Below are 27,673 nucleotides of genomic sequence, written 5' to 3'. Positions count from 1 at the left end.
ATGGAGGGAGATAATGACATAAATCCTCTACCAGGGCCAGCCTCTCTAATTACACCCACTCTTCTGGGGAGCTTTCACACTATATTAACCTTTGTTAACTCCTCTTGTCAGGGTTAATGCCATTTTTTATCATTTACCCTCCTGTACTTGTTGAAAATGTGTTTATGTGTATGAATTTGTATAACCCATGCCTTGTGTGTGCTCATAAATCATCAGACTACCTTGGCAAATGGGAGAGCAATCTGTTGTTAAGATGGCCTATAGAATGCCCTACTTACCTGGTTTTATTTTTGTCCCTACAGACTGGAAGTATGTTGCTATTGCCTCGACATGACTGCTCCAAGTTTAATGCTTTTTTGCATGAGATTACGGTTTATATCCCTTTAAAGCATAGGGTGACTAAAAGAGTTCACTGTTGGGTTTAACAGAGTGGGTGAAACTATGCTAATACTCCACCTGTTAACACCAAAGTGCTGTAGTAACACGGCGGTGCTGTAACCAGGAAACTTGCTGAACATCATACGTAATTCATGTTTTTTCTTGCCCACAGTTAGAGAACTGCCAAGCATCAAGCTGGTTTTGTGGAGACTGCAGCTGTCCATGCCTGACACTGTATTTCAGTTATGAAGAGCTCTAAATAGTGTACACATTAATTCCCAATAGCACTACACATGGAAACTAGTTTGATAAATGAACACAGGTCCTTTTCCTAAATAATGAATAACTAGTGATGTCCTAATCAGATTAGACGGATCAGTATCAGGTCCATTCAGTGCATTTTTTTAATTGATCGGGATCAGTTATTTTGAGCACGCGCCCCACGCGATCCTTTGTTGCACGATTTGTGGCAAATATTCAGGTTTTCTTGTAGTGCTGCTACTTCAATAAGTAGAAACTGATTTTTTTCATGTTTACTTTAAGCTGCTATACCAGTTTAAGTGGACTTGAAATTTTCTGTGTTCATTTTTAGTAAACTAGTTTTACTACAACGTTGTAATAAGCACAATTGTGACCGAGTTTTATTTGTTGTTACTGGGAACGTTAAAGTTCAGCTATAGCACTACTCTGAGGTAGAACTGTTGTTGTGTTGATCGTTGATAGTGTTCTGTACTATTACAATTTGAAATTAAGTGGATTTGCAAGCATTTTCTAAAGACACATTTTATTTTGTTGAAAAAACAAATGATGAACTCAGTGGAATTGTGGTAAGAGCCACACAAAATATTTTTCAAATAATTTTAAAAACCTTAAGGCACTTTTTGATTGCTGGCACTGCAGTGCTAGTAAATTATAAGAATATACACTGGATTGACTTTAATAACTTTGAAGTACTTGAAGTGTGCATTGTGCAGCTGTGTTATCCAGGTAAATACAAGTATTGGATCAGGACCGGCAAATATCAATAGAATAATGATATTCCTCACTCTGTTTCTTACCGTATTTCTTTGATACTTGACATTAGTTACTAAATTCTGCAGCTAAAATCAACAATTGACGCACCTTATGAGATCAGCTAGTATGTTTTAGAAACTGTGGAGTTTATTCCCATCTGTTACAGTTTAGTAAGATTCTGTTTCTGTCAAAAAAAACATATCACGTGGTCTCCAGACTTCCAAGTTATCCTGGCTTAGCCTGCCCTCTGTTTAGAGTCAAATAGAAATCTTGTTTGCTTTGATATCAGTCATTTCCTCAGCTAATATTTTGTTTTGAGATGCAAGGTTGGCTCAGATCATTTCACAGCTGTTGGAGCGCTGATTCTGTATTTGTGTCCACAGCTTAGAGGCCAGTTAGTAAAGGGCACTAAACATTTTTGCACTGCAGTTCTTTGCTTTGATCAGAGTGAAGTTCTCTAAATCAAACATATTCAGAGGTATCTTAAATTTGATGGCTTTGCTTATGATGTTTGGTTATCAGTCCAGCAACTGTAGTTCTCTTAAGGCATTGACAGTGTGTCTGTGACTCACAGGATATGTTGACACACAAACAAAATAATCATTTTGCTTTGTTAAAAATACAAAATGCTCAAATTCTTATAGCCAGAATAGTAATAAAATAGTAATCACTTTTCTGACTCCAATTTCATGCTTCAACCTTTTAGAAAGACTACTAAAAGAAACCCAAAATGAGAGAATATATTGTCTAGCTGAGGCTATATGAATCTAAAAGAAGGATTAGGCTTTTTAAAAAAATAAAGATAAAAAAAGAATAAGAAAAAAAGTGTCTGGTTATATTTTGTGTGAATATTTTCAGGTTTCTTTGCTCTTTAATGACAAACTGAATATGTTTTGGGTTTTGGACTGTTGGTTAGACAAAACTTGACATTTAAAGACATCACATTGAGGTTTTTTCACCATTTTCTGACGTTTTGTCGACCAAACTACTAATCAAGAACATAATCAGGTTAATCAGTAATGAAATTAGTCTTAAGTTGCAGCCAGAGTGCAAAGTACAGTACCTTGTGGTATAAGATGTCATAAGAAATAACACAATAAATGAATGAGCATAGAACACAGACAAACTGTAAAGATGGTTCACTGTTGTTATTATCACACTGATTATAATTTCAAATTTTTTTGTTTGTTTTTTGAAAATTCTATGCATTCCTTCATCTTTATTGTTTCAAACACAGTTATACCAGTGTTTAAAATGACCTCCTTGTGTCTCTTTGTGTTTCTGTGCAGAGGACGGACCCTCAGCTCCTGGCCCAGTTCTACTACGCTGATGAAGAGCTGAATCAGGTGGCCACTGAGCTGGACAGCCTCGACGGCAGGAAGGACCCTCAGAGATGTACCCTGTTGGTCAATCAGTTTCGCTCTTGTCAGGTCAGCAGGCAGAAACCAACAAAGTCATCATCTGTCTGTGCCTTTAAATTCACTGTGGATGCATTTCAGTCTTTGTGAATTAGCGTTGTTATTTCTTTTTTTCTGTTTCTTTTTTTTGTCATGTATAATACATACAAATAGCTTGAGTTAGAGGATCATAATATTTAAAATCAGGTGCTCATATAGACATTGAAACAGGTTTTGCTTGCTGTAATCATTCCCCTTTTTCACACTGGCCGTTAAAGGGATGGTTCACTCCTAAAATAAAAAAAACATAGTTTTACTCCCTACCTCTCGTGCTCTTTATCAGTCTAGATTTTTTCGTTGTGAGTTGCTGAGCGTTGGAGATGTCAGCCATAGAGAAGACTGTCTTCTCTTGAATATAATGGAACAAGATGACACTCTTCTTGTGGTGCTCCAAGTTCAACTAACTAACTAACTAACTCACCAACCAACTAACTAATTAGGTCTGTGGATTGTCTTGACTAATCAGATCAGGATTTCCGAAAGGAGACAATACTGTTGAGTTTTTCAAATGTTTTTTTCTGCTTTGCAAGGGCGTGTCTAGAGAGTGGTCTGGGGTGGCCTCCCCTGAAATCTGATTGGCCACCCCAGGTGCCACCCCATCAGCCCGGTCAGTTTGAACTGTTTCTGGAGTAAACTGAATTTTCATTTATAGGTGCAATTAGGTCCTGAGAGGCAGTAATGTGCCAGATTAGTGTCTATCCGGACTAATTTTACATAGAACTAAACTGTTACAACTGTTAAAAAGTATGTTTACACAGGCTTATTTATTTTTATTTTTTGGCACGCTATTGTACTATTTACTTTTGGAGGAACAATTTTCCTTAATAAAGTATCGAAGCTTTATTATTTTAAACTAAATTATAAACAGGAATGTAAGACACTGCAATGTTAGAAGTTAAAGCAGGTATGGAGACAAAAATGGAAAATTAAACCAGACATCTGTACAGCCTATATCATCAACATTGCAACTTAAACCAAAACAATGCAGATTGATAAATAGCACTACAGGTGAGAGGAAGAATGTGCATTTCTAATTTTAGGTTGAACGGCCCCTTTAAGAGATCCCATCCTAATGTGCTGTAAATGGAAGTGACAGTGGAACAAAATCCACTGTCCTCAAAAATGTAGTCTAAACCTTATCTGAAGCTAATGTGAAGCTTCAGCGCTCAGAATTGGAAAAATCAAGTGAGTATCTTCCAAAGTTCCAGTCTTTTTAGTATCCATATTCACTCTCTGTTTTGCCACTTTTTAGTCTACAGTGGATGAACAGCAACAAATTACGAAAATTGTGCGCTAACAACAACAGCAAGAACATATCAGCTTAATTTGTCTAACTCGGATAAAGTTATGTTTTAGATAATCTTAGAAAATCATAACAGCAAGCAAAACCTGTTTAACTCTTCATAGAAGCACCTGCCTGTGAGCCAAGTTTTATTTTTACTTAGAATTATTTTCATTCTTGTAATGACCTGACTGGACCTTTGGGTTTGGCCTGGAAGCCAAAAATAGACAACACCTTTATCACCGCTTTCTGGATACAGGCGTGGTGATATGACTGTTGCCTCACTAAACATTGCTTGACTGGGTTCTTACATCAAGGGGTTCTGCTGATAAGATTAGATAAGTAGACTTTGTTTGGACTGGGCTGGGTGTCATGCGGTTTCTTAGTAAATGGTTGCAAGAGCGGCTTCTTTGGGAAAGAGGCGTTTTATAACTGTAACCCTGACTGAGGTAATTGTGTTTAGAACAAGAATCAGGTCAGAATGTTTTTTCTTTTCACTCAAGAAAAGTGCTGAATGAAACAGTATGAATGAGTTATGTGGTGATGCAGGTTCAGGTTGTGTTTGCTGGTTCGGGTCTTTATGTGGTCAGGGTTGAGAGGAGCTTAGAAGGTGATGCAGTTCATGAGTGATGGCTGCCATGCTGCATCACGCTGAGAGAGCTGGAGATGGAGGAGGGAGGTCGTCATCTGGCCCGTTGTGCCTTAGCCTCCCCCACCGCCACAGCACACAGGGGAGAACCACTTAATAAGGTCATCACTTGATCCCCGACTGTTCTCCCTCTTTCCCCTCCATCCATCCCTCTGCCAGTCTGTCACCTTGTTTTTCTTTGATGCGTCTTTGCAGGTTCTTCCTCTTTTCATTGTTCTGATGCTCTTTGTCCTCTTGTTTACTTTCCTCTTACTTATATTGTCAAAGGTTATTTTGTTAGCTTCCCGAAATGATCAAGCTGACACGTTTAAGCAGAAGCAATCGAATGAGTAGCTCTTCTTAGAACGTGCCTACACCAAGCGGAAACCTCCAGGCGGAAAAATGAAACCAACAAGGAGGTGCCAAAAACTGCAGTTCCTCTAACAGCAACTTGAGGCTGGCTCCAAGAGTGAGTCAGTTCCCATCGACCCTCATATTAAAGCTACAGTTGGTCATTTCAGTGAAAATCACTATATGTGTGCTGTGCTGAAACTGTAACTATATTCTGAAAAAAGCACGAGACAGATGATCTGTGAAAAAATCATGTCTCTCCTCCTCTTCCTTCTGTATGGCATTCACTAAAATGTACTACAGTGCACCAAAAACAACCAGTCAGAGCCGAGGAGTCTCTAAAGCAGCTGTCAATCATGTCTGTCACTGCTTGTGAACTGCGGTCAAACTTTTAAACTAGGCAGCGCTGATCAAAGATGCTGTCAGAAACATATTTTAGTGCATTGTTTAAGTATGATTTCATTCTCACAGATTATTTGTAATGTGTTATTACAGAGCGCTAAACATACATATATTTTTTTAGATACAATTGACCAATTATGTTCCCCATATTGCAAGATAGTCAGATTTAGAAAATTATAAAAATCTAGGAAAAAAAACTACACTATCCAGGATAATTGAAATGCTCCCTTGTGTTTCAGCTCATAAACGCTGTCTTTACGCCCAGCTGTTTTCTAGCAAGTGTCAGATTGGTAGTGCTCATGTGCGACTCTCAACAGAGATGAGAAGGAAGCGAGATGGCTCTCTCCTAGCTACTTCCATCTGAAAAATATGATGTGTTTAATTATGTTTTATCACTATCTCTATTTGATCCAACAGGGCAAGAGAGTTGCTACATGTAGTAGCTCAAAATGGCATTTTACTTGCCTTCGCTCATTGGGCAGTCCTTGTTGTTTAGCCCTGTTGAGGCTGTAAAACAGGGGTCCACAAACCAGCGGGTGACATGAGGTGGCCGTGTCCAGGGTTCCCGTAGATCCTTAAAAAGTCTACAAAGGCAATGAATTCATTAATCTAAAAATATGGCCTTAAGTGGTATTAAAATGTCTTAAATCAATCTTTCAAAAGTCTTAAAAATGCTCAGTCATGGTAAGTATAATTTTATTAATCATTTTTGATCTCAAAATAATTAGTAATATACGTATTAAAATGATTTGGCGAATGCCTCTTGCATTAAAGTTACTCAGATGAGGACAGAGGAAACAACAACACTCATATTTATTTACCACAACCAATCGAATGACAAGTGAACAAGCTTTTTCCAAAGCAAACCAAATGTTTACTGCTATCATTTAAAAAAGTAAATTATTTTCCTTTTGCTCCACTCAAGAAAGTTTTTGAAACAGCATTTTAAGAAGATCATCATCAACTTTTTTAACTTGTCTAAAGAAGTAATGTTTTATGTAACAGTAAATATTTACCCTAAGCCCTTAGTGATAGATTTAGCTCATATTTTGCAGGATTTTGTAAAATTGCTATGAAATTTCATTCCAAGTGTCTTTACCCTGACTGCGTCCATTATTTTTATACAGCCTATGGTTCGTACCTTAAATTAGTCTCTGATTCTGTCACACTACAAGTTGCAGTCAAAATGTTTAACGGCGAACTGTCAGTACGTTAGGAGAGGGGTCTTTTCAGTGCTGTGCTTCCTCAAGGGTTTCAGAGAATGAACTAAGCAGCATGATACCCCACAGCCCCGGGGCCCCAAGAATAGAAGGCAAGTGCACTCAAGCCAAAATTTTGCACTTGAACCTGCCACTGCTGCTATCAGCTCTTATTCATGGGCCTCTGTGGGGGTTGCTGGCATGCTGCTCATATTATGTTGGCACGGCTGTTCTTACAGTGCGACCTGCTGGAACAGGCGAGCGACTGTGTGTGTGTGTTTGAGATGGACAAAGATTGAGTTAGACGGCATACACCAGAGACAGAGGAGAGAGAATAGGTCAGAGATAGTGAAAACTGAGAGGGATGCTATAAAAAAAGGATAGAAGATGGTCTTTTGTCAGACGCAGGTATCATGCCAGAGTCACAACCTCTGGATTATTTGAACCAACAGCAGTGAAGGTTATCATCGGCGTCCCCTGCAGGGAGACGCTCACAGACAGTGGGGTGGTACTCAGGCCTGGCCAAGACACACACACACAGCCATAAAGGAATCAGTGGTTAAGCTCTTCTTCTCAAAGCTTTTTAATCTTTCTCCTCGGGGCCAGCAGAGAAAGACGCAGTGCTGTGCCTGACAAGATTACAGTGCACAGTGCAGCTGCGGTTGAGTGAAAGGCTCATTGTAAGTCATTGTTATGGCTGTTGTACATGCCAGCGGCACATAAGCTCTTGATTAGCTCTTGCTGTGTGTGACACTGCATTTTCACTGCTGGAATTATGGGCTTTAGTCTCGTGTTTTTATTGAGGGAGAATGTAACTGCAAGGGCCATAATGGTCTCATGTACTTGTCAAATAGTTTTCATTCACTTCCTAATCAATGGTCTTTAAATGCTGCACTACAATGGCCCTCTGAAAGAGCTGAAATCTGGATTATTAACCAACATTAGTCACTCAAAGTAAACACTGAGAAAATTGTTTTTTGGGAGCAGATTTTCACTTACTCTTGTTTGCTTCTCCAACTAGTTTGTTCAATGTTGTTTTCTGTCACTCTTGTGCTCATCTGCAGGACAATGTGTTGAACATTATCAATCAGATCATGGATGAATGTATTCCCACCGACCGGGCCAACAGAGACTTCTGTGTCAAGTTCCCCGAGGAGATTCGCCATGACAACTTGGCAGGGCAGCTGTGGTTTGGAGCTGAGGTAGTGTATTCCCTGCAGCATCAGTCCAGGAGAAAACAACCATGCACAAGTCATACACACATGCATAAAAATATTATATTTACACATTTCTACAAATAGTCAAGTGTGCCATTGTTAACAAAATGATTGATGTCTGTGTTCCTTTGCAGTGTTTGGCCGCTGGCTCCATCATCATGAACAGGGAGATAGAGAGTATAGCGATGAGGCCCCTTGCTAAGGACCTTACTCGCAGCCTGGAGGAGGTACGTAACATCACCAGAGACCAGGCCCTGAGAGACCTCAACTTGTACACGGACCGCATGAAGGACGCATTGCGACATTTCGACAGCCTTTTTGCTGAGTTTGAGCTCAGGTAAATGAGGGGCCAGACACTATTGGTAATGGTAGCAATAATATTAACCCACATTTATCATCCTCTCAAGGATTCTTGGGGACAAGGTTGCCAAAAACAGTAAACAAAGTTGTAAATGTCATTAAATTCCTCTTTCTTTTTCTTCCATTGCCAGCTATGTGTCAGCCATGGTGCCTGTCAAGTCTCCCAAAGAATACTATGTACAGCAGGACGTGATTGTGCTCTTCTGTGAGACTGTGGAGAGGTGAGTTTACCAAGGAACACTTTGAATAATTCGCCCTATAAAGTATTACTGTCCACATTAAGCCTGGTATAGCTGGAACTGGATTTTTTTAATTTACAAGGGGCGCTGTCAATGATAGTAGTTGAAAATGCCAGTGGATGCAATTGAATAGACGTACAACCAAACAGAGCAACGAAATGAGACGTGGTGCTGAGCGACAGTCAAATGTAAACAGACAACAGCGTGCAGAGATGAGCTGTGATGTAGATTAAACATGTCTGTGAGTGTTGCTTTTTATGAAGTCTAATGAAAAGCATGCAGCGCAAAACGTCACCTCTTTGGTAATTTATGTAATATTCATGGGGGCACAATGTAGTGTGCAGACTTTGTTTTTCTTCTTTTTTTTTTCCTGTCTTCTTACCACTTAGGTGCTGCTTTTCATGCCATCAGAATGTGAAAATACCACTTTAGCAGAAAGATCCACATCAGCTGCAGCCATCTTTTTTTTTTCTTTCAAAAAATGCTTAAGGGTTCTGCTCATTCTTGTCATAGTGTCCTCTAAGTGATGATGCATCAATTAAAAATGACGTCATTTATTTTGCGATAAACACAAGTTGTCATTAACAGTAGTGATTTGGCTGACTGAGCCAGGTCTGTAAAAAAGTGTGAAAAGGCATGAAGTCATTAATTTGAAAATAAGGCCTTAATTGGTATTATGAAAAAAATAGTAGGATTTTTATTACTCTTTTTTTATGACTTTGCGTTGTGAAATCTCAAAATAATTGGTAACTTGAAAAAGAATCACAGAATGCCTCTTGCATTGTCATAAAAAAAACTTGTTTTATGTTATGATAAATATTTGGGCAAAATTCTCCCTATTCTAAGTAATTTCTAAAGTTTTAGTTAATGAAATATGAACTTAAATTTCATTCTGAATGACATCAAAAAGCCTTTAATCCCACTTACCTTAAGCTGTAAAAACACTTTAAATGGGGTGGAGTAACGACACATCAGCGCATATAACACAAGCTTGCAGATTCCTTTGGTTATCAGGCTGGACTTTATCTGGACTTTACCAGAATCTCAATAATATGTGGAGATGATGTGGTTAATTTTTCTTTCATGTGATTTCCCCTGTTCTTTTGTCCCAGGGCCCTAAAACTGGGTTATCTCACTCAAGACATGATCGATGACTATGAACCTGCACTGATGTTTACAATTCCCAGACTAGCCATTGTGTGGTAAGTGTTGCCTGTCCTTTCCATTCTTACGCCCACTTCCCTGTTTTCTACTCTCTCCTGCCCTCTTATAGAATTTTAAATGTATTTTTAGTGGGCTGGTTGTGTATTCAGAGGGACCTCTCAACCTAGACCGAAAATCTGAGGACATGTCTGAGCTCTTCCGGCCTTTTCGGACTTTATTGAAGAAAATCAGGTACAGTCTCTGAATATTAATCATCATAAAAAACTATCTTTCTAAATTATCTTTTTTCCTCTATCACTGTCACAACTATCCTACGATGATTTTGCAGAGACCTGCTGCAGACCCTGACTGAGGAGGAGTTGATAACACTGGAAAGGAACTTGTGTATCTCTCAGGACGGGGAATTGTCCATAGACGAGGGGCAGGCCACAAACAGCTCACCAGCTTCCATCCAAGAGAATCACTCATCCTGCAGCCTTGATAATGACACCTCCAAGAAGGAGAGTGAGGCGGAGCAGGAGCATCTGGCTCTGTTTGTCTGTCCCAGCCAGGAGGAGGAGCTGGCAGAAGTGGAAAGGGGCTGGGAGGGGGAGCAGGAGCAGGGCCTGCTGTGCGAGGAGGCGGAGGAGGCCGAGTTGGCCTGCTCCATGCAGTACGATGAGGAGGAACTGGAACAGCTCAACATGATGGTGTACCGCGTGGGGGACGAGATGTCCACCCTTCTGTCGCCTCCCAGCCAGGGTCAGTCCCCAGCGCACCACCCTCATGGAGGGGAGGCAGGAGGCTCCAGTGGGACTTCCAGCACTGAAGCCTCCCCCCGCAGGCTCCTGGTGAGCCGGGGAAGGACAGGCATCTACGTAGAGGAGGAGGACAAGGTTTTCTTCATGGAGGACCTGGACGCAGCAGGAGACAGCATCACCAGCATTTCAAGAGAGGCATGTCGTTGTATTGCCTCTCCTTCCAAAGCACCAGAGTCTGCCCGTCCTGTACAGCGCAACCCGGGACCACGGCCAGACTCCACCAGGAACGGCTGGTACCCTGAGGCCCAGTCAGAGCAGCCGTGCCCACGTCCGCGCAGCCAGAATGCACACTGTCCTCATACAAAGCGCCCTCCCTGCACTTCCGCTCCTGGCTCTGAATCTCTACCTTACACCAACGGGTGGGATATGGGTTTGGAGGGGACAGCGTCTGAAACGGCTGAGGTCATCGCTCACCGTATGGGTGGGATGAAGCTGTCTGCCACAGTCATCTTCAACCCTCGCTCTCCCAGCTTGACGGAGCTAGCTGTAGACAAGCTGTTGCTGCCTCGGCCTGCTCCCTCAGAGATTGAGCCCTGTGGCCCTCTGGTGGCCACTCACTGCCTGCTCAACTCCTGTGTCTGTTGTGGGAGCTGTGAGGACGGCCATGAGGATACCATCGGCACAGACACCACTGGACTTGGGTTAGGTATTGCCCTGGGATTGGACAAACACTGCAAGACCGCAGCCCCCAGCACTGTCATCCAGTCCTCTGCCTGCCGTCTGCCCCCGCGAGCTCACGAGCCTCACAGTAAAGGTGAGCTTGCCCAGCTGCCTCCCCCTACTTCCCGCTGCCCTGCAGAAACCCTGGAAGAGGAGTCAAACTCGCAACTCTGTGAGAAGTGCCTGGCTGTGGCTCCAGGGCCAGGGCATCATGCTCAGGACTCTGGGTCCAGCAGAGGGGACGTAACCTCTCCGTGCAACCACCAGCTGAGGAATGAAAAGAGGCAGCAGGCCAGTGGAGGTCGACAGAGGGAAAAAGAGACAGACAAGGACAAACCAGGAACTAAAGACTCAAAGAGGGACACCAAAGAGGACAGCAGGAGGAGCTCCAGGTGAGCTGTCCTTTTTCTAGCTTTCTGATTTATTTGGGAGATGTAAGATCTCAGCGCAATCTTTTTTTATTTTGCTGTATTTCATCATATATTTTGTCTTATTCTGTTGCTTTTAGGGATGTCCTGATCTGATCTCAAAAATTGGTTTCGGTGTCGAGCAAGACATTTTTTGACTGATGGGGATCGAAAATATTAAGCTTATAGAGCATCCGATCCTTTGTTTTACGTCAGCTGCCACACAGATGTTTTTACTTTCATGCAGAGCAATGTGGAGCACAGCCTTCGTAACCTGTGCTCCACTTGGCTGTCTCTCCTCTCCGTTGAACTTCAGAGCAGTGGCTGAGCTCTACCTGCCGCGAAACACCACACACCATAAAAGAAAAAAACAGCATGAGACTGTTTATTTATGTTATTTATAGAAGTTGTGAGCACTTGTTTCATTTCAACAAAGTGTGAGTCTCGTGTTTTGCTTTCAGTTATATCGCTTGGTGTTTCTCAGCCCCACACAGAGGAGAAAGCAGAAGAGACTGGTGCACAGCTTACTACAGACAAACTCGCCAAGTGAAACAAAAGTCCCGTGAGCCAGAAGCCGACATGGCTTATACTGTATGCTAATTAAGGGTTATCCGACTAAAATAGACACTCAACAGAATACAGCTCATTTGGTTTACTGAGACTGTCCACTGCAGCAGCAAACACTGGACTTTTGAAGGGACAGAGACATTCCCTTGAGACAGCGGCAAGGCCAACAAGATTAAAAGGAGGTTTTATCATTTTATACTTTATTTTGTAAAGTAAATAAATATATAATAATAATAATAATAATAGGCCAATAAGTTAAAAAAAGAACATTAAGGAACAGCTGGTATGCAGATATTTTTTTAAATAACTTTTGAGAAGCCTTCTTTAAGTGCAGCTGTATTATCTAGGAAAACAAAAGTATTGGATCAGGACTTGATATCGGCAGATGCTCATATTAAATGACTGGGATCGAATCGGGGCAAAAAAAAAAAAAAGCGATCGTGACATCCCTAGGTGCATTCATCACACTTTCTCCTTATGTTGCCTTTATTTTTTACCTGTGTGTTTCTTTTACCATTTTCACGTTTTATTTGGTTGTTTTTAGTTCTCAGAGCTCTCCCCTCAGCTCTGTATCAGGTAGTGACTGTGAGAGCGTGTCCGTCACCACATGTAGTCTGTCCAGCAGTGCATACACTCCCAGGTAACTCATTTTTTATGAAAGTGTTTTTCAGTGTGTGTCTCACTTTGTGAGTGTCTTTTTCCTACCCATCTACAAACTGAGTCCTTTATGATAGATGAAAAGATAGCTTTGGTAATTTCCAGTCTTTATGCAGCAATCTATTGAAGTGTGAGTCACTCCTTCCCATATGGCTTACAGGTGACAGCCTTAATTTGCCTCCTGGCTTAGCATGTAGATTTATTAGATGTTGTCATATTGATTTCTATTTATATTCTATACAGTTTATTTAATGGCTTATTCCTCGCAATTTGTGAAAAATGTGGATTTGTTTCCTTTTGTTTTATATGCTTTATTTATGATTTTTAACTTAAAAGATTAGCATCTACAATGGATAAAAAATGTTGTGGAAAATTATGTTTTAACAATTCAGAAATAAAAAATGTCAATCTTTCCCTGTCTTGTCACCACTTCCAGCCCTGTCAGCAGTCTGACCCCCAGCTCAGGGATGTCAGAAGATTTGGACCATCAGGAGATCCAGCTGGCCCTGCAAAACGCCAAGTTGGCCGCCAGGAACAAGATCCGATCACGCTTCCACAGCAGCAGCGACCTCATCCACCGTCTCTTTGTTTGTATATCAGGTAAAAGCTGTCACGCTGTAAGTTAGTCGCTCTCCCTCCACCTCTTTGTCTCAGTCGTGCTGATCTATGTTTTGGCGTGATGCAGGCGTTGCTGATCAGCTGCAGACCAACTATGCTAGTGACCTTCGAAGCATCCTCAAGACTCTGTTTGAAGTCATGGCAACCAAGTGTGAGGAGGGAGACAACGATAACCACAAGAAAGGTGAGGAACGTGTATTGGATGAACAATATCTTCCTGTATGTTGTCCCTCAAAAGTAGGGCATCGCTTTTAGTGATGGATCCACAGAGAATTATCACCTGGCTCCCCTCGGAGATTTATAGTGAGATTCAGCTCTTTGTTTAGCTGTGCGGCCCACAGCTTTACTGTTTTCTTCTGCAGCACGCAGCTGATTTCCTCTTAAAAGTTCAATATAAATTAATGTGAAGTCAGTGATTCTGTCCTGCTCTTGTCAAATAAAAGATGTTGCAAACTCCTTTAACCTTTTTGAAAAAAATCACCAATACCTCTTAATGACAGTGTGACGACTGTAATGCCATTTTACCCGAATCAGCTAGTCTGCATTATATTGTCTAACTGGTCCATAATTCTGCAGCAGAGCTTTTGACATAAACAGCAATCAGTCACACAGTGCACATGTTTTTGTTTCTTCTTCTGTGGTATCCAGCAGGTCCTGTTCTGCGTAGTGCCGTGCTGGAGGACTGTGCTCTCTGTCAGGAGACCATTTCCTCATCAGAATTAGCAGCCAAGGCCCGGGACGGCCACTTCGAAGGTCAGAAAATCCACCCACTCAAAGTTTAGTTTAAATAATAATATAATAATAATCTTAATTTATGATGCACTTAAAAAAAGAGTTACACAGTGCTTTACAAGGCAACTAAATGAAACAGACAAGTGATTAAAAAAAAAAAAGACATGTTAGTCTGTTCCTTTTTCCCTTTTTCCCTGCAGCAGATGTACCGATGATGACAGGCCTATTTTGTGTTAACTGTTTCTCTCTGTGCAGACCCTCCAGACTGGGTCCCCGATGAAGCCTGCAACTCCTGTATTGCCTGCAAGGCTCCCTTCACTGTCATCCGCAGGAAGCATCACTGTAGAAGCTGTGGAAAGGTACAATCATTTATGAAATGAAAGTTCAACAGAAAACTGAGCGTCATTTCCACGCAAAGCTCAGCATTTATCACTGTAGAGGTGAGCTGAGGCTATAATCAAACTCACTTCAGGGTGAAAAAAGCCTAAAAGACAATCTTAAAAAAACAACAACAAAAAAAACCAAAACAAAACCTCCATTCAGGTATCAAGTAATGTATGCAATTTTGAGTTAGCATGGTCTTATGGTGCAAAATGGTAAATGCGGCTGAGTTTTTGTAATTAGAAAATATTCTGACTGGCATCTAAATATTTTCAGCCACATATCAATCACTTAAAAATGTATAGCCTTTAAGAAAATGTTATGTTCTGTACAGTCTACATTGATGAACTCACAGCTGTCAGTTGCTTGGCTCTTTGGGACTGGCTGCAGGCTGACCAAAGACTGAACACCTCTAATGCCCGGCTTAAGTTTATCTGAAACTTTTTTTAAAACACTGACAAGCCAAAGCATGTTTATATAATTTATCATTAAAACATTATTAGGAAGAAATAAATTAATCCTGCAGCTGTGCGATTATTTAAATATTAGCTTAGGCTATTAAGCTATTATTATGATTTCAAGCTTTTATAGGAATATTTTACAATATGAATATTATATAATATGTAGGCTCATATAAGTAATATGTGTAGGCTATGGTTAAGTCCATGTAATAGATGTAAAAATTAAATTTTTCAACCCCGAGTTTGATTGTCCACTGCAACACAGTTGACTGCAGCAGTGACTTCTTTCGATTCTGCGTTTTTCCGACTTTCTTTGATGCCACTTTTCAGACTGCTTAATAGAACCCATTGGTTAAATTGATCCTGGGATGTCAGCGTTTCCATTTCTCTCTCAGAGAATTTTCTGTTCTTGGCTGTACACCTCTCCAATGTTGTCTGAACTCTCAGAATGAGGCCTCCGAATTGAGATTACATTGGAGCGGGATATTTAAATGATGATGACACCCGATCATTCCTACACTGTCACTGAAGAGATAAGAATGTCTGATCTGTGCTGCTTTGTACGTGAGAGTCGATCAAACTTATGTTTCTGCATGGTACATTGCCATTGTATGGATAGTAACTGATACGTACATATACTCTGTCCTTTCAGATCTTCTGCTCTCGCTGCTCCTCTCACTCTGCTCCTCTGCCTCGGTATGGCCAGGTGAAGCCCGTCAGGGTTTGCACGCACTGCTATATGTTTCACGTCACCCCCTTCTACAGTGACAAGGCCGGCATCTAATCCAAGACTGTCACTGAAAGCACACAGTCCGCCACAACAAGCATATGCAACGGAAAACTTGATGGTCATCATCATACCTGCTAAGTGAGGCTTCAGAATGAGGCCGTTACAGATGACAGAGCAGAGAGACGAGACACGCAGCCGCGAGCGATGATTCGACCCGTTTGTGTTGCTTCAGAGAGACGTCCCTGGGAACCAAAAGGTTTGATTTTAGTGTCCAGCCAACACAAAGAAATGATCCGCAAATGCCTGTCTGACTAAAGAGGTGCAAAACAGAGAGGAGACAAACGGGCAATAACAGATTTTGAACTGTCGTTGCGCAGCAGTCCTCTGTAGCAGGTTGCAGCACAAAATCAGAGCAGGCCACTTTGTTTTGTTGCTTTATGTGTAAATGACAGGACTTGTGACATATTTTCCTATGCTTTAGCGAGCTTCCTACATTTGTGCCAGAGCTCCCACGGGACTCGGATTACTCAAAAGAATGTAAGTCATGATAACCATGTAAATAAGGATAATTCTGGTAATAGCTACACTACAATGTCTTCAGAAAACGATTGGTATTTATATGGGAACTGGAAGAGCAATCTTCACCAGGCTACCATTCCCAGTAAAGCAAAAATGAAAAACAGACAGCTTTTATATTGAGATTCTTTCATGCTTTTAATGGCAATGAATGTGTAATTCTGTATCACTTTGTGAAATGGCGTCTAGGTTCAAACAAGTTTTGACTGCTCATCTCTTGACGGCAATGGGCTGTGCCCGCCGCTTTTACAGTTGCACCGTGGCATGTTTAGTTTTCTTTGGGGACTTTGCTGCACACTGAGATGGATGAAAGGGACTCCTCAGTCATCACTGTCAGGTCTTGAAGGCCCCCTAGTGGAGAGTTGACCTCTCTTCGCTCAGTGCTCTCACCACCGTGTTGTGTACAATTTGTTCTGAACCAGAGGCCTTCTCAGGTGCTGGCCTACAGACTACAGGCCAATTATTGCCCTTTGATTTCTCGTCCTCACACTCGTTATAGTGCAATATTGTGACTACTAACTCTAATGGTCCTGCACATTTTAGAGACGACACTATTTAAATTGTAGTTACAGGCCATTTCTGAGGAGATAAGTTATGCTGATTTGGGTTTACACTAAATTATTTCCAGCTCTGGTGGTACTGGTATCGGACAAGAACAGATATTTTGTTCGCAGACTGACTTCCTTTCCGCTCTTGAATCTGCTTCCATTGCAATGACCGCATACAAAGTATCTTCCATGCTCATGATATATCACAGTTTGTACATTTGAATGGTCTGAAGTGGCCACTCTACAAATGTGGACCTTTGAGCAACATCGCCGAACATTACATCGTTTCCATTCTGCTCTGACGCAAGGCAGTTTCTCAGGCATTACATAATCAAAATCACTCACTTCTCTTCTTGGATCAATCTTATTTTCATCAAAGGACACATAAACTCAGTTTGAAAAGTTTTTTTTTCCTTTTATAAAGAACAAAAATAATGTATGAAGCTATAATCACTTTTATGTAAAATACAAAAAATCATGCAGTAATTAAAGGGCGGGATATCATATTATTGTTTCAGAGCTTGGGTCTTATTTTGTAAAATTCCAGGACATTTCCACGTAAGGAGCTGTGTAAAATACTCAACAAACAAATAATGTTATATAGTTTTAAATGCGATGTATATTGAAATAAATTACTTTTTCCTGTTAAAAAATGTTGACTGTTAACTTCTCCACTTCCCTGATCAACTCATTGTTAATTAATTATGGTCCAAAAAAAGCAAAAAGAGGTCCTTTTCCCAAACAACAATCCATCCTTTCGGAAAAACAGAACACTGAGTTTTTTGGAAATTATTATAGCTGCAGATATTTTTATTTAAATATTGGCTTGACTGAATTTTCTCAAAAAGTGCTCATTTACAGCCCGAGTCTATTTTAGATGCTATTTGTCAGTTTTTCCTGCCACTTGAGTAGGCAGTGTGGGCCGACTCATCAGATGAGCAACACCCTGCTTAACTGAATTTCTGAGTTTTTTTGGGAGCTGCTGGATTGACACATTATTAGACCTTCAAGTATTTCCACATAGTTGAAGGGAAAACAGGGTTGAGGCTTTCTAAAGAAACCTTGACTTATCTCAGCTAAGTCAAGAAGACGACAATTTTAAAACCAAACGTTTGTGTTAATGGGATGAGTAGGACCCCCCTTTTTTAATGCTTGAGCCCAAAAGAGACTAAAGTCAGGATATCTCAGACTCTGCTGCTTTGGCTTTTATTTTTATCCATCTCTTGGGAAAATTGCTGGAGTAACCTCTAAGAAAAATAAAAGAGCACCAACAGTTACAGTGCACCATTCTGGACCAGCAAAGGACACCTTTCTTGCCAGAGACTTTTAATTTGACAAAAATGAAGACATTTCATCCATAAATTGATGTGGAAAAGACAGAAATTGGATCATAAAAAGTCACCAGAATGCAGGAAATTAAGTGTTTGATGATTAAAATTTTCTGGTGGACAATCTACAAATCTCTGTTCTATATGCCCCACCCCCCCAATATTGAAACTAAACCAACACCCTTGATTTAATGAGTGAGATAGATATTGATTGTGCTGAGGAATCTCTCATCATGGTAGGAGCTGATCAGGGACCACTAGGTGGCAGCACTTGTTCATGGCGTTGTATTTATCATTGACAGCACAGAGATTCAGTACTGATCAGCGGTGGAGGAAGTATCTTTTACTTAAGTACAATTACTAATAACACAATTAAAGTAAAAGTCCTACAAATGTTGTGTAAGTATAATAAAGAAACTGTATAAGAAAATACTTACTATGCAGCCAAACAGGCTCAGTTGTTGCATCTTTACATATTATAATATTTTTATTATCATTTATGCAGTAACATATAAGTTGCATTTTAAAGTTGTAGCTAGCTACAATAGAGCTTAATTTATTCAGTTTTTATACTGTTGGGTGGTTTAATTTAGTGTAGACTATAACAAGGCATTGTATTTTATATAGGGTACTCATTATAGGTTTTTAAAATCTTAATCTACAAATTAATCTACAATTTAACCTCTGTTTGAGACACACAGACTTTGTGGTGATTGTTGTAATTGTATTAATTTTGTGTCTCTTTGTAGTTATTTCGTCCCTTTTTACAGTAATGTGTTTCTGTGGTTATTTTGTCTCTGTTTGTGATCTCTTTATAGTTGTTTTTTCTCTTTTGTAGTCATTTTGTGTCTCTTTGTGTTTTTTTTTTACCCCTTTATTGTGATTATTTTGTGACTCTGTGGTTGTTTTGTCCCTTTTAGTTATTTTGTGTCTCTTTGCAGTTCCTTTGTATCTCTTTGTGTTCTTTTTGTGTATCTTTGCAGTCATGCTGAGTGTCTCCTGTCAATTTATGTACCTGTTAATTTGAGGGACATTTTGCAGGTAAGGGGTGGACACTGAAACTTTGGACCCCTGGGTCCAGTAGCCCCATTTAGTAATCCACGAGTACATTACTTGTATAAATGTACTTAGTTACTTTCCACTACTGGTAACATGAGTATATTTATTTATTTAGTTACCCTTAAATATCGAAAATGTTATATCCCAGACATGGATACTGAAATAATAATGAATGGATTTGAGTCTCTGGTGCCCAGCAGTAAGTTGATAAATACTTTTACTTTGTTAGAAGTTTTTAAATCTGTTATAGGAGAATAGCATGGCAGTAAAGCGGCCTATTCTCTCTGATAAAGCCATAATGAGGACTTAATTTTGCAGTGTATTTGTGTAGTACCCTCTGTTAAGCTGCACAGCTGTTATCTGTTTTCTCTTACATTAAGCTGACAGATGCAGGTAATGGCTCTGTGATGAAGAGGTTAGTGTGAGATAAAGAGTTAAATGTGTCCGGCCTCTGCAGCCTGTGATTGGCCCGCAGCTGCAGCGCTGGGACGGACAACAAGCCTCCGCTCTGTGCGCACACTGGAAAAGTCACTTGGTGGACGAAGCGGACTACACAGACAGGACTGCACAGAGTTTTTAAAAAACTGGCGCACAACATGAGAGTTTTATTGTAATTTACAGAAGTTTCCGGTTTTATTTCGTGTTTTAATACGTTATTTTATCGCAGAGACGCGCGCGTGCTGGTCCGTTAGAGGTCGGTGAAAAGTCGACCACTGTCACTCCTGATTCATGGACTCAACACGGACTTTAGCTAAAAGTGTTTCTGTCAAGAGGCTGACACAAGGTTGACTCCATTCATTGAATATCCAGGTACGTTACCGACACTTTCATACCGGCAGTTTGTCCATTTTGTGTCGAAATATTCACATGTATTGCCTGTTTAACGTAACCGTTACCAAAGCTAAAAGTGGGCAGCATCAGTGTCAATTTAGAGTATAAACAAAGATAAACTAGCGAAAACAGAAACGTTTGCTAGTCAGTACATCGGATAGCTAGTTTGATATTTGGTGAACGTATTCCTAATTGTAATTTTGCACTAACCATGACTTCCTCAACTTAAATAAAGAACCTGAAAATATTGTGTGCCCCAAAATATTAAGTCCCAAACCTGTGCTGTGTTTAATTTTCACCCAGACGTATTATGTGAGAGTGCCAACGTATTGTCAGTGTTTATTATGGAATGTATATTGCTTTTTTTGTCAATATTTGCACCAAACTTACTTCATTTTGGGTTAATTTTAGACCCTTATAGACCCAAAATGTCCCAGGAGTTTAGTTTGGGAACCAACCCAAACTTTGTTCGCCCAAAATAGTCTTTTATTGACATTATAAATGAGTTGCTATTAATGTAATAACATTTGATGTTACTTATCTATATTGTAGTGTAATATTTCATAAAAGAAAGTCATGTTTTATCTTAGCATGTGAAATTGGTTCAAACAACATTTTTAAAAAAAAATAAATCCTCTGATAGTCCCTTTGAGAATAATATGCATAAACTGTGTCACTGTGACCATGTCTCTCCTAGATTTAGGGGACATGAAGTTGTCTTTGGACAGTATGGGCATCCTGAAGATTGTGCTCTTCATCTTTGAGGCTGTTTTACTGACCGACTGTGCAAGAGGTAAGAGCTGTTTCATAAATGTTCTAAACTAATATTGCATGTGTTTAAAAATCTGGAAGGTAACAGCGGATTCATAGCTCATTATAAGTCAAGTCCACTGGCTGGTTTCTTGTGAGCATGAAGAAAGTCTCAGTTGGCTCTTAATGCACAGAAAAGTAAGAGACGGAAAACTAAGAACTAAAAAATCTCTTAACAGGGCCCAAAATCAACACAGGGCAGGGGAACGAGAGAGGGCAAGCCAACCCCTACCCCCAGTTTGTGTGTGTTTCAGTCACAGCCATGTATGTGAGTGTGTGTGTGTGTGTGTGCACATTCACTACAGCTAAACCAAACAAACATCATCCATCAGCTTCCCAGGGTGAAAGAACACAAGTCAGTGTAAGAGTCCAGCTCTCCCGCGGCTGGCCAAGGGACTGTCTCACATTAGTGTGTGTGTGTTTATGCATGCACACGTATGTGTGTGTTCTTGACCGAAACAGTGAGTGGAGTGGAGAGTGGGAGACCTCAGTCCAACCACAATTCACTGCACTGTTTATTGCGCCAGTATCAATACTTTTCTTCATAAAGACAACTTGCAGTGAGCTTGTCAACAGTTCATGAATAACTGTCAAGGCAATTTCTATGATTTCATCCACCATCACTGACTACTGAACCATGTCTGATGCAACCCAGCGGCAGGAGTCAAACTCCGAGGCAAAACTTGAAACTACAGTTTAATGAGAGAAATCTAAAAGCCAGACACATTTCCCCAGAAGACCACGCACTGGCAAAACAAGCAGGCTCCACCAGCTCAGCATGGAAGTGAATTCAAGAGGCGTCTGATAGGTACAATACCTGCATGTGGCTATCAGGGCTCAAGGTAGAGGGGCAGGCGGGGGGTTGGCGGCAGTTTAGAGGGGGAGATTAGATCTGTGGGTCTGCAGACAATGCCTTATTCACAATGTGGAAGCCAGGCCTTCACGGCACGACTAACCAAAAAGTAAACAAGACGTGAAGGCTAAATAAGATTAGACAGGCAATTTTGTATGTTTACAGATTAACAGATGTCAGTGGTGGAGAAATCCAAAAGAGACTCCGATGGGAAGGTGGAGGTCTAAAGGAAGAATTTACAGCCTGTTTTTCATAATTTCTGTAAAAGCAGTTGCAGATGCACTGACAGTTAGACACATCAGCAGATATGTATATGGCAGCGAGATGATTTTGAATAGTTTTGGAATGTAACTATGTACATTTACTCAATTACTGTACTTGAGTACAAAATTAAGGTTCTTGTAGTGTATGAGTATTAGTTTTATGCCCCATTCTACCTCTGCTCTACTTCATCTCAGAGGCAAATATTGTATTTTTTACTCCACTACAATTATTTGATAGCTTTAGTTACTTGTTTCTTTTCCAATCAAGATTTTTGTTTGTTTTTTGCTTTTTTTGCAGGGATTCAAATACCCTGTTTTGTTGCGAGAAACGCCGCTGTTAAATTCTCAGTGTATAGTTAAAAATACCTTGTTTTGACACCAGAAAAACACCTGCTAAATATTTTATTTTTGTTTTGTCTAGGTTTAGGTTTGGGTTTAGTTTTTTTAAGGAGGGCACTACAAATTTATAAATACACAAGGTATAAAAATGCAAGAATTATCCAGGAGGCTATTTTTCTGTAGACCCTCAGCCAAGGTGTTATACAAGGCTTCCTAAAATACAGCAAAGCAAAAGAACAAAGAAAGCCGGCATACAGTTGAAGATAGACAATGGCTGCTAAGTTTTTCAGCATATTTTTTAGATTACCTGATTTTGTTGCCAGAAAAAATCTGCTAAATGTCTCGTCAAAAATAACTTTTTTTGTGAGAGAAAATGGCAGTCTCAGCATCTTTATAAAAACATCCAATTTTGTCGAGTACTTTTACTCAGGGTTCCCACAGTCATGGACAACCTAGAAAAGTCATGGAATATCACATTCAGATTTTCAAGTTCTAGAAAAGTCATGGAATTATTAAAAACTTTTAAAAGTTTTGGAAAAGTCATGGAATTTTGTGGTGTAATGAAATTGTTACAATAATTTTTGATGGACAATCTTCCATGAAATGTAACATCACACCAGTTGCGTCATGTGATGTTTTGTTTACCATCATGTATGTTTCTTTATTTTCTGTCCATGCTCTGTCTCTCCCTTTGTGGATGCTAGCTATCTGAAATAATGTTTGAATCTGATATTTTTGAAATTGCTGGGCAAGTGGGAAAAGAAGGAAATATTACGGCTCCTTAAAAAGTCATGGAAAAGTTAATACATTTTATTCATTCAAATGTGTTGGAAACCTGTTTACTTTTCATACTTAAAGTAAATTTTGCTGGTGCTGTGCATGCAGATTGCAGGATTTTTACTTGTAACACAATATTTTCAGTGTGGAGTGTGGTATTGGTACTTTTATCGAAGTAAAGGATGTGAGTACTTAGTCCACCTCTGATTTTGAATGTCAATCTGTGAAAATCTGTGTAAATATTCCACAGTTTTCCCAGGCAGCAGAAGCAGCAGCGATACAGTGACTTCTATGTTACAGTCCAAATGCAGCAGCTCGACTCTGACAACCTATGAAATACAGTCAGGGGGTTTAGACTCGAAACTTGTGCTGCTGTAGTGCAGCTTAGGCCAGAAAAGCTGTAAAACTGTTCCTGTAAAATTTAACAATGCATGAGGACATCTTTGACAAATGTAAATTAAATTAAGAAGGACAGGCGCGCTTTGTCTTATGTGTGAAACTGCAAAAACACACTGGAAGTGTTACTTTATGCTTGTTATGTCAACATTTCAAGCAACACACCAGAAGACAGTGAGTTTGGGTAAACGATTTTAAGCCTGTTGCTGTCAGTCATCTGGCGACATCTGACCCTGGACCCCCTGCCCACTCACACACGCACACATGGACCCTCCCTCTCTCCACTGCTGCGACTTTGCAACTGGCCAAACGAGAATTATTTCTTAAGACCCCTCCCTAGGAACCCCTCTCACTTCCTCCATCCCAGCGCCTTCTTTCCTCCCCCTCTGGTGCTCGGCCACCCCCAGCAGCTGGAGGAGGTGCTCGGTGATGTGTCCCAGCAGAGCCTCTAATGTGGTGACAGGCTAGGGGACCACTGGGCTCCACTAACAGAGGAATGCAGCAGCCCTGGACATATGGGTCTGCAGAAATGCACCCTGGGAGAAATAGAGAGGCACCAGGTGTCTGTGTTATGCACCAGGACTAACTAACAAAGAACATGCACACACTGAGTGGTGCTGTTTTCATGCATTTTAATTAGAAACAGGCATCGTACAGTTGTGCCTTCTTGTGCATGTATGTGACTCTGTTTTATTTCCTGTTTGCTAACACCACACATGCATGTTTGCTTCCCCTCTGGAGCAGCCTGTGATGTTTAGAGCATGCAAAATGCTCTGCAACCCTGCTGGAAAATATACATTTTATAGCAGTGTTACATCATGGGTTCATAACAAGAGGGTACTATGAGATAAATTGTATGCCAAGGGCTTTTAAAATCACAAGGCTATTTGGCTTTCAGACAGTTTTCCATTTCCTTTAACCCTAATGAAGCTAGTTTCTCAGCAACCAAATGCCCCAAAGTCCTCTTATTTTTTAAATAGCTCCTGAATAGTAAGAAGGTGTAACAGTGGTGTTCTGGCTTGTCGGCCAAGCTGGTGAGATTGGGGGGGGGGTTGAGCTTGGCTGTGCTGCTGTGTAGCATGTTTTTTTTTACAGTCCTTGCCCAACTCGCACTTTTATGCTCCATTTAGGTATTAGAAATAAAATCAGTTTCATGTTACGTTTTGTTTCTCTGCCCACACCGAACAGTAGAACTCAAGGGAAGTGAAACACTTTTTGTCTTCACATCACCTCCACTTTTTCCAAACCAGACCCTAGGGCTGTACCCAACTCAGTCGAATCGGATTTGGTTTGGTGGGAAGTTCAGAGTGACGGCAACATTTACGAAATACAATAAACAAGGCAAGTTGGCCCTCTGAGCTAACATGAGCTAACTATGATAACCACAAAACTGAAGTGTGCAGCAACCTTTTTTTTTTTCTTTTTTTTTTACAGATGCTAGATATGAGACAAAGGTCAGAGACTCTATTAAATTACCGTGAGCTCTAAATTCATCACTTTTAAGCAGAAGGCAGAAGTTAACACCTCTGTGCATCATCGGGCAATGCCAAGTTAAGTAGGAACTTTTGCACCATTATTCTACCTTATTTTTCTTTATTAAAGCTACAAACACTGGATAGTGGGACAAAGCTGTGTCATCTTTAAATAGGTAGCAGAAGTAGCAACAGCGCCAAATCTACATCTTTATAAAAGGGACAGCTGGCAGGCGAGGACCACTGACAGGACAGGACATGTTATGTTTGCAACCAATCACGGGTAGATTTAAAAAACAGCTTCCATAGCTAGCAGCTAACTCACAAAAGTGCGGCCGAAAATGTGAAATTGGGAAAACAATGAGGTCTGGGAGCCCTTGAATTTGCCGCCATGTAACAGAGACGGCAAATGATTGTTGCTGTGATATGATTGTTGCCAGTGCTGTGATATATGTCACACCTGTCATGCCTCTTTTGTTTCTGGAATGCCGGCATGCTGTCTTACATCACGTGCTGGGGTGGCATGCTGCTACTGTTTGGTTTGATATAAAAATGCAAAGGTGGCGTAAAGAAGAGACTTCAGGGCTGCTCCTTCAAAGTTGGAGATTTGAATCATCAGTTGGAGACCCCTCAGTCAACTGAGATTGATTCAAGTGTTTTTTGTTTTTGGTTTGTTTTTGCTAGTCAGTGTGCTGAGCGGTGTACTTCTGGGGACGTTTGATTTTGGAGCAGAGTGAACGCTCTTGACTTTCACACTTCTCTTCGGTACAGGCTGTTGCGTGGACGCAGGCAGCGAAATAGAGGGAGAGAGCTGTGCTCCATGAGGCTATGAGAAAGCACTACTTCTCTCCTCTGCTGAAAAGTGGTAAATTTACAGCTCACGGCTATTTAATATGACACAGTCTCTGTCTTTTGTTTCATATCTGGTACCGGCACAAATGTTTTTTGCACACCACCAATCCGCAGTTACGTTGTTTTCTATATTAAAACTTTAAATCTTTATATGGGGAAAAAAAGTCAAGCAGTCAAATCTGATTGTACTGGCATAATTCTGAGTTGGGTACAGCTCTACTTCCTTGTGGCCCTATAGCCTGATCTCTGTGTAAAAAGGGCTTTAAACTCACCCTGGGTCTGGGTCCACAACTTCCTATAGCGGAGAGCAGCATGAAAGCAAGGTACATTCACTCTGCAGCTAAATCTGAGGACTGAAAAAAAAAACAAACCTAAAAGCAACTGGTCGAATTGAAAAAACTCAGTCGACTGAGGGGTCTCTGGCTGATGACTCGATTACTTTTTGCATATACGCAACACTGCCTGCCACTCTTCTGACACTTGTCCCCCTTCCTTTCCCCTGCTTCTCTCTGCATTTCCTCCCATTTATTACCAGTGTAAAGTTGAAGGAAGTAAGTTTAGTTAATGTGCTGTCGTTAAAACAAGGCATGAGCTGACCTTTAGTCCCACCCAGCCTTTCTCAGCTCTCCGTACCCCCTGTTTACTGAGTCTGGGTCCATTTGTGGAGAACAATGGCTGGATTCTTATGTGCTGTGGTCCCCCAGGTTGGACAGAGCAGCAGTAATTAATTTTAAACACTCCTCATCCCTGCAGACCTGACTTATTTGCCATCAAATTAGAGCTCACAGTAGACTGGGGACTCTCTTTACTGAGGCGCTGCCATTTAGAGGTTCGTGAGAAGAAGTTACGAGAGTGAATGAGCGCTGCTTTCGTGTGTCTGAATATATGCGTGTGTTTTATTAAGCAGGCTGAAATTACCCTGAGAAAAGTCATGATAATGAGACATCCATGGAGCACAGGGCAATTTGGAAAACCTCAGAGGTACACCAACTATTCCCGCTCAACCTCTTTCTCCTTGAAACCAGGTGGAAATAATAATCCTCCTGCTACGATCCCTCTGTTTCTATCACGGAAATAATGTTACCACCACTCTAGCAATCCATGTTCCTCATCTATCAGCACTCACTGCTGACCCTGTGAGTTCAGGAGGAAACATTCATTAAGAGGAATGTGTCAGACTTCACCCCTCTGAGGGGAAAGAAAGGAAAGGGCTGTAGCTGTGATAAGTAGTAATAATGGAGGTCAGTTGGTGTTTACTTTAGCATGGTCATATAATCCCAGTGAGCAACACTCCCCTCATTGACTGACTTTAATGGCCACTTCAATTAGCATTCATGTGGAATTTCTACGAGGCATTGTCCGCTTTAGGTGTTCGTCATTTTCAGCTGTATGCTAATGCTTCAATGTGCATGAGGAGAGGTTTAAAAAAAAAAAAAAAAAAAATCCTATTGAATCATAAGAAGGTCTGCGTGTGTACAATGCTCATTAGTTTGTTTGGGCAGTTGGCGCTGGGAGTGTTTTCAGACCACACACACTCTTCCTGCTGGCTGAATGGATTTGGGTTCAGTTAAATAGAATTCCTTTTGCTCCCGTTAACCTTTGCAAAACCCATGAGACTGCTCACAAAATGCATACAGAGGTGCCCGGCTGTCACCATTCAGATGATAATCAACTTTCTGCGCCTCCTTGGTTTGACTTGCAGGATTTATCAGATGTATTAATAACAGATTTTTGTTAACTGGCAGCTGTTTGGTGTTAAACAAGCATCTGATGATATTGGACACTGTTTAGAGTCAGCAGTTCAGGCTGCTGTGTTACACCCTTGGCCAAAGAGAGTGGACTGACTGGAAGCAAGCCTGTAGGTG

The 27,673-nt window shown here is 40.8% G+C and overlaps 2 protein-coding genes across 4 annotated transcripts in view; both read left to right on the top strand.

Moving 5' to 3' along the window:
• Positions 1-17,481, top strand: part of zfyve28 (zinc finger, FYVE domain containing 28) — a 33,233-nt gene extending 15,752 nt beyond the window's left edge. Inside the window, exons 2-14 of one of the 2 annotated variants that reach the window (XM_042501101.1) lie at positions 2,682-2,822; positions 7,776-7,913; positions 8,063-8,265; positions 8,420-8,509; positions 9,640-9,729; positions 9,821-9,922; positions 10,020-11,543; positions 12,670-12,765; positions 13,219-13,382; positions 13,468-13,584; positions 14,052-14,153; positions 14,388-14,491; positions 15,627-17,481. In XM_042501101.1, coding sequence (XP_042357035.1) covers positions 2,682-2,822; positions 7,776-7,913; positions 8,063-8,265; positions 8,420-8,509; positions 9,640-9,729; positions 9,821-9,922; positions 10,020-11,543; positions 12,670-12,765; positions 13,219-13,382; positions 13,468-13,584; positions 14,052-14,153; positions 14,388-14,491; positions 15,627-15,758 — 3,003 coding nt within the window. In that variant the 3' untranslated portion in view covers positions 15,759-17,481. Of the gene's footprint in view, positions 1-2,681; positions 2,823-7,775; positions 7,914-8,062; positions 8,266-8,419; positions 8,510-9,639; positions 9,730-9,820; positions 9,923-10,019; positions 11,544-12,669; positions 12,766-13,218; positions 13,383-13,467; positions 13,585-14,048; positions 14,154-14,387; positions 14,492-15,626 lie in introns of both variants that reach the window. The other variant, XM_042501100.1, reaches the window with a different exon arrangement.
• Positions 17,482-19,720: 2,239 nt separating this feature from the next.
• LOC121953599 (fibroblast growth factor receptor-like 1) overlaps positions 19,721-27,673 on the top strand; it is a 41,630-nt gene continuing 33,677 nt past the window's right edge. For both annotated transcript variants that reach the window (XM_042500766.1, XM_042500765.1), the window contains exons 1-2: positions 19,721-20,025; positions 20,744-20,839. In XM_042500766.1, coding sequence (XP_042356700.1) covers positions 20,755-20,839 — 85 coding nt within the window. In that variant the 5' untranslated portion in view covers positions 19,721-20,025; positions 20,744-20,754. The remainder of the gene's footprint in view (positions 20,026-20,743; positions 20,840-27,673) is intronic.

The sequence above is a fragment of the Plectropomus leopardus genome, chromosome 14 (genome assembly GCF_008729295.1).
Source record: "Plectropomus leopardus isolate mb chromosome 14, YSFRI_Pleo_2.0, whole genome shotgun sequence".
Classification (NCBI taxonomy): domain Eukaryota; kingdom Metazoa; phylum Chordata; class Actinopteri; order Perciformes; family Serranidae; genus Plectropomus; species Plectropomus leopardus.
Note: the sequence above shows the minus strand (reverse complement) of the source record. Positions and strands in the feature narration are given on the sequence as shown.